The 6,878-nt window shown below is 39.9% G+C and overlaps 1 protein-coding gene across 1 annotated transcript in view; it reads right to left on the bottom strand.

Moving 5' to 3' along the window:
- Positions 1–1,907: 1,907 nt before the first annotated feature.
- LOC140542625 (plexin-A2-like) overlaps positions 1,908–6,878 on the bottom strand; it is a 98,898-nt gene continuing 93,927 nt past the window's right edge. Inside the window, exons 28-32 of the mRNA XM_072665424.1 lie at positions 6,347–6,543; positions 5,340–5,509; positions 4,653–4,865; positions 3,727–3,877; positions 1,908–3,530 (exon numbers count right to left, since the gene is read on the bottom strand). Of these exons, the coding sequence (XP_072521525.1) occupies positions 3,435–3,530; positions 3,727–3,877; positions 4,653–4,865; positions 5,340–5,509; positions 6,347–6,543 (827 nt within the window). The 3' untranslated portion in view covers positions 1,908–3,434. The remainder of the gene's footprint in view (positions 3,531–3,726; positions 3,878–4,652; positions 4,866–5,339; positions 5,510–6,346; positions 6,544–6,878) is intronic.

Genomic DNA, 6,878 nt, shown 5'->3' with positions numbered 1-6,878 from the left:
CTTTGAATAAAGTGTTGTTTTTTTATTTACTTTAAAGGTGAGTGGTTTTTCATTTGCCCTATGATCAGTTCTGTCTTCCTCAGATTCTCAAATAAAGAGTCTTTATGTGTTTGTGTCATTCCTATTATTTTCTATAATGCATTTAGTATTCTGCTGAGCCTCAGCAGTGAGTTTGATTACCTGTAAAACTCTGTATGCTCATTTGGGTTTATTCTGTTATGTAGTCAGTGGCCAATGAGTATCTTTACCTGTAAAACTTTATATTACATTAGAATAAACTCAAATAAACAAAGTCAGTGGTCAGTGAGCGTATACCTGTAGACCTTCAGGCTAAATTTGCTTAACTTCAATATCCAATGAAGTGCCTGCACTGAAAACAGCACAGAATCTCATCTCATCTAATCACATCAGTTAAACCTCTAGAACAGCTGAGTGGGTGACTTCACCCTCTTATCTTGGAGGGAGTAAGGGGTCTTGACCAAATACCAGAGGAGTTATACAGACACGTGTCTCAGCTTGCTTGCTCCATAAAATTTGTCACCCGCACCGTCGCCTTCTGCATCTGTGTGTGCCGAGATGGAGTGGGGTAAATATAGCCGCTGTAAACTTCCAGTCTGTCTGTTAAACAGGTGTTTCTAAAAGGCTAAAAGGGATCTTCATGGCAAGTACATAGAACAGCTACATTATATGGACAAACGTATTGGGACACCTGATCTTTCCTTGTTCTGAGGTTTTGTTTACATTCAGCGATAAGAATGAGGCCCCAAATTCACCAAAGCATCCCAGAAGTACTGGATGGAGCACCATCATTCAAGAGAACACAGTCCCACTGCTCCACAGATCAATGCTGGGGGGAATTATACCCCTCTAGCCCACACCTGACATTAGACACAGTGCCAACATGTTCATGTTTAGCTGTTGCAGATTTTACAGGCAATACTTCTCTACAGGGACTAGACAAGTTGTGTCAGCAATGGGTGCAACTTAATGTAGATGAATGCATTCATTAGAAGGGATGTCCACAAACATTTGGACATCCAGTGTATTTGAGTTCCATAAACAACCGTAACTACTCCCATCTGCATCGTTCCTGTTAAACCTGGAAATAAAGAAATATTGAGGATTCTGCTCAATAAACATCTAGACAAGCATTAAAATACAAGCAGACCTGTGGAGCAGCTCAATCACCTGCTGTAAGTAAGGAAACAGTGAGACACCACCAAATAAGGAGAAATACTGAAATTCATGTTTAAATTTCAAACATTCCACTGTTAACTCAGATATTTCTGCTGATCATATTTTTGCAACAAAAAAATGTTGCCATCACACAAAAATCTTGTATGTCTATATATATATATATATATATTTATTTTATATAAAGGTTTGACTTTCCTGAGCTTTTTTTCACTTCTACTCCAGTCCATCAATGAGACATTTCTCCCCTAAAGCATTCAAACAAAGAAGAGAGTCTAACACACTTCAGTTCCTGTGCAGAAAGATGCTATTATTTCACTGCTGGAACAACACTGGAGGATAGGTTTACACACCTCTGGTCTGGTCTAGAGGCTCAGGAGGGGACAGGACAGCTCACTTGCCCTTGACAAACTTTCCTGAAGTGGTCAGAGTGAGATACATCAGGATCATCTGCTCTCTGCTGAAATCTTCTGAACATGGGGGATAGGTTTGTGACTATTGTTACTTGTTCAGTGTTTTAGGTTTTTCTCCAACTCTGTAAAAGAACCAGGGAAAGGCGATGAATCTGAATCATTTTATTAAAGAGAAACAATTGAAAAATGTATAATTACTATTTTTTAAAACAATTTCAGGTGTATGAACTAACCTTACCTTGCTTGAAGACGAGAACCAGCTCACTGTTAATAAAGACTGAAGTAGAGTGATCTGATTGGGACATTTTGACTCGTTGAATTTATTCATTTATTACAACAGTACAAAGTGAATCGTTGCAAAATAGGAATGTTTACTATTTACAATTTAAATACACAATAATATTGAGCTGTAAAAAAGGAAAATGCTTATACATATTGGTTTTGAACTTTACCATCATTTGCTACAGCTTTACGCCTCTCTGTCCAGCTGAACCGACGTGGTCGTGCACAAAGACATGAAAAATACAGTTCAGACGGTAACATAAACCTGAACAGGAGCAGAATGAGGGGCGCATATCTGAGACTTTCTATACCCATCTGAAAAGTACAAGCAAACACACAAATGTGCTAAATAATACACAAAGTCACTGGATAAATATCTTTAAATATGTTTTTTTCACTTTCTGATCAACAGATTAAATGTATTGTGGTGAACACGGGACAAGAGGCTGCTAGACAGGTATACATGGGGGGGGGGCGGGGGTCATTGCAAAACTGCACATTTAAGTCCTTTTTGAGAATTCGGTGGACATTAATATTTGGATGAGATTTTAAAAATCAGGATTATAACAAAGTGAAGTGCTTATGGCATGCTTCAGCAGTCACAAAATATACACACACACACAAACACACGCAAACACACACACACATACATACACATATATATGTGTGTGTGTATGTAAGCATGTTTAAAAACAAGGTTGGAAGCTCATTGGTACAGGACCAACTTCTTTTGACAACAATGTCTCTTCTTTCAAGTATAGTGATAATGATGTAAACAGTGACCTCTATGGGGAGAATCATGGTACTGCACGTTCTTCTGCCCTACAGTAAACGTCTTAAATCTGTCATAAAATCAATAAAATACTCCACAAAAACCTTCCTTCACATAAAAGCTTAATCTTGTCCTTCTGTAAACACACAGCACACGCATACAGACATATACACACATACCTGTGTTTTGCTTTTACATGGTTTTTGAGCTTATCTACTGGGTGTACAGCAGAATGGTCAGTAAACGGCTCGCATCAGCAGGAATACGATGAGAATGAGACTGCAGCCCCGGATTAGTATTCCACTCTCGGGATCTCAGGGGTGCTCTGACATCCATGACGGCCTTGGGCCACTTAATGAGTTTACTTAAACACGCAGACGAATATGAAAGAATAAATAGGGGCATCTTTCCACCATGCATACTGTAAACCAGACACCTCCGCAGACCTTAAGGGTGTAACATGAAGTTCTAGATAATTTAATAATTCATCATTATGTACGTCTTCATCAATCTCCTGTCCTTTACAGGTTCTCCTCAGACAGTCTGCTTCCAGTTGATGTTCATGAAGCTCCAGCAGCAGGAGTCTGTCCTGCACTGGAAACAGCGTGCAGCAGAAGGTGCTGTCTGAGTGGTCAGTAAAATCAGTCTGAAAAAGGAACTTCACTTTTTTTTGTAGTGAGATTAAGGGTGTCTTCTGTGCTCCGCTGGTCACTTTTCACTTGTCCAATCAGAAGATGACCTGCGTCCATCTATTCTGAAGGTCTGATCTTAGATCAGCTTTCAGTTGCCATGGCAGCGATGAGTTGCTCCAGCTTGTAGGCAAGCCTTTGTTTCTGGGCCAGCTCATCCTGCTCCAGAGCCTCTATTATCTGTACACAGTCAGCAGGGGGCAGCAGAGGACAACACACGATCAACACAAATTCTTACTACAGTCATACTCTATTCTCATTATATTATTCTTAGAGAAATATTCAACATTTTTTATTCTATATTCTTTTCTTGTATCATAATTATTTATGCAGTGTAAATTATTTACAATTTGCCACCCTACTATATGAGCCTCACCTCCTGGCTGTATTTGCTGACGTAGGCGTAGATCTCATGCAAGGCGCTCAGCATGTTGAACTCCTGTGAATGGAGACGCGCCTGCTCTGCCAAATAGGCGTTCATGTCCTGGTCGCTGATGGCCGGCAGGCGGCTTATATCAGCATAGTACCTGAAAAAACAGCACAAACACACCTGCGTGTCACCTGGGTGGCCTGGGTACCCTGTTCCACAGCCCTCAGACATGAAGATCAGCAGTAAATTAAAAAAAAACCTCGATTTTCACGAAGGTGGACTCTGGAGTGATGATGAAGCAGCAGAAATAATCATCGAACATCAGTACCTGACCTCACTGATTGGGTGCTGTTCAATTTCGCAAAGCAAACTTTTTGGAAACAGTGTGAAGCTCAGCAAATAACTGATGGCCTGCTGGTTTCCCACAAACTACAAACACCAGTTACATACTTTTATATATTTAATTAAACTCAAAGTAACTGAATGCATTCATTAGAAGGAGTGCCAATATACATGTGTTAGAAATGTTACAAGGTGCTATAATATCTGCAAACCACTAGATGGCACTGTGCTCTTTGTTTTCAAAGCACCAAAGCTTTGCCTCTTCTCCAGGTATAATTAGGACGAAATCTCAAAACCTTCACGAGGAGACTACCCGACTTCATTAATTCTCTTCTGGCAGAATGCAATCATATCCTCACAGCAATGTACCAACATCTAGTTAAAAACCTTTCCAGATAGAAGCTGTTACTGTAGCAAAGGAAGACAAACACCCAGCTAATACCCTTGAAGAAATGCTGGGAGAGTAGGTGTTCAACTACTTTTGGACATATAGTGTATATATGATTCCAATCATTCAAACATAGATGTACAGATTTTTAATCTTTAACTTCACACGCTAATTTTATTAGCCCACCAACACACACACATACCGTTCCACCCAGCTCTTGTAGTGTGGGATGTCTTTAGCGTAGAGCAGTTTGTTGGAGGGCGAGTCTTTGCCCAGGCGATGCTCCGACGTGGAGCAGGAGTCCATGAAGGTCTGAGCCACCACAGACAGACACGCGTCCGTTATACTGGACTTATGAATGTCGAACACAAACTGCGGGTTTTTAATCACGTTCACCCAGAAGCGCAGAGGAAGACTGCATGAAACACCAAGCATTAATTAGACCCACCAGTAAACCAATTAACAACACACACACACACACACACACACACACACACACACACACACACACACACACCTGGTTTTACTGGCTTCTGGTATTAGTAGGTCATTTTATTCAATAATAACTTAATACATTCCACATATTAATTCTGATAGAACTTAATTCAGGATATTAATTCTACACTATTCTATCTTCAGGACGTTAACAGTCTCTAATAGAGTATGAAAAAAGGGATTAACTATGTAATTACATTTAAATAAGTGTATATATATATATATATATATATATAGATATAGATATAGATATATATATATAGAGAGAGAGAGAGAGAGAAAAGAGAGCAGGAATGGGAGATGCTGACTGATGTTTATGGTCTATATAAAGGTTAATATGCTTTACAGTTTTGGTTAATGGAGTATCTAATGTCAGTACTGCGGAGCGTCTCACCAGTTGCTCTTCCACGTGTGCCGCACATCGGGGTCGTGGATGCCGTGTTTATCTGCCTGTTCATCCAGGAAATCAAACATGTATTTGATGGCCAGCGGGAGGGCACTGCCACGATGGACAGTACTGAACAACGTCTCGAACAGATCGTCCACAAACTTCTGCAGCGTCCCCTGAAAGAGCAGACTCACCATCAGCCCTGTTAAACACTTACTTTCATCTGTAGCTGCAAAACAAAGGTACTGTGATTTTAATACTGTAAAACTACCAATAACATAGAATACGGTATACGGTACAGTTCTGCTTATTCATTGTACCTTACTGACTACTGAACAAGCTGTATATTTTTTAGGCATTACATCTGATTATTTAAACTCATTGTTACTGAAAATATATTTGCTGACTTGAATACAGACATGAATATTATCTAGAAAAATGTGAAATCTCCAGTATAAAACACTTTCATATTAAAATAATAATAATGATGAGAAACTCACTTAAGGCACATTTTATGAAAACATACATGTCTGTATGAAAATAAATGTACGCATGTACCAGTGATTACAAAAATGTATGAATAAAATGAAAAATTTAACATTCTGTTAAATTCAGTAAATAAACAGCAAGTTATTTACGTACTGTTTATCAGACTATGCAGAAACGTGCCTCTGTAGAAGATGTGGCCCATTTACAATTAGAAAATCAACAATATATAATTTGATGAGGGGTGCACAAACTTTTGCATCAAACTGTCTACAGAAAAACAATTCAAAAAGTACATTTCCAACATTTCTGTAAGTTGAAACACATTGATTAGGGTATGAGTTTTACTGCAGTCGGCCTAATGAAGCTCACTCTTCTTTAATTGTACTGAGTGAATAAACGAGTCTTTATTAATGAGACACATGATTCAATTTGACGCCTCATTAGGTATGAAGATTGTAATCCCATTAAGCAAATGAACATCTCCTAAGTGTGTCGATGTATCAGGTGTGAGAGTCAGGGTTCACCTTGGTGGCCAGTAGTCGAGTCAGGTAGATTTCCGACACCATCTTGCTGCCCCGTTCGACCTCCTTCTGGTCTCCGTGCTCATGGTTTTTGACCAAGTGCCAAACCTTCACACCGCTCTCCAGGTCCGGAGTGATCATCGGGGCCCGCGAGCGCATGCTCTCCGGACTGCCGGCTGACGCTGAGCGAAGAACTGTGTCTGAAAGCGAGAGAGAGGGAAAGAGAGAGTTTAGTGACTGAAGTTTGCTTATTAGTATTACACTGGAGTTAAGAGGCTAATGTAGCTAACAAACAATGGAAGCCTGTGTACACCAATTAGCATGAAGCTGACTGCATGATACCAAATCATCACACACTCTCCTCAAAGCGCGGGGAGGCGATCTCTAATAGACTTGATTGTGAGATTTCTGACACTGTCAACAAATCTTTGGACACCTCAAGCTTACCCCAAAAGTGTTGGATGGAGCACCAACCATCATTTTACAGAACACAGTTCCACCGCTCCACAGCTCAATGCTGGGGGGCTTTACACCC

The sequence above is a fragment of the Salminus brasiliensis genome, chromosome 21 (assembly GCF_030463535.1).
Source record: "Salminus brasiliensis chromosome 21, fSalBra1.hap2, whole genome shotgun sequence".
In the NCBI taxonomy this organism is placed as follows: domain Eukaryota; kingdom Metazoa; phylum Chordata; class Actinopteri; order Characiformes; family Bryconidae; genus Salminus; species Salminus brasiliensis.
This window is presented reverse-complemented; position numbering and strand designations above follow the sequence as displayed.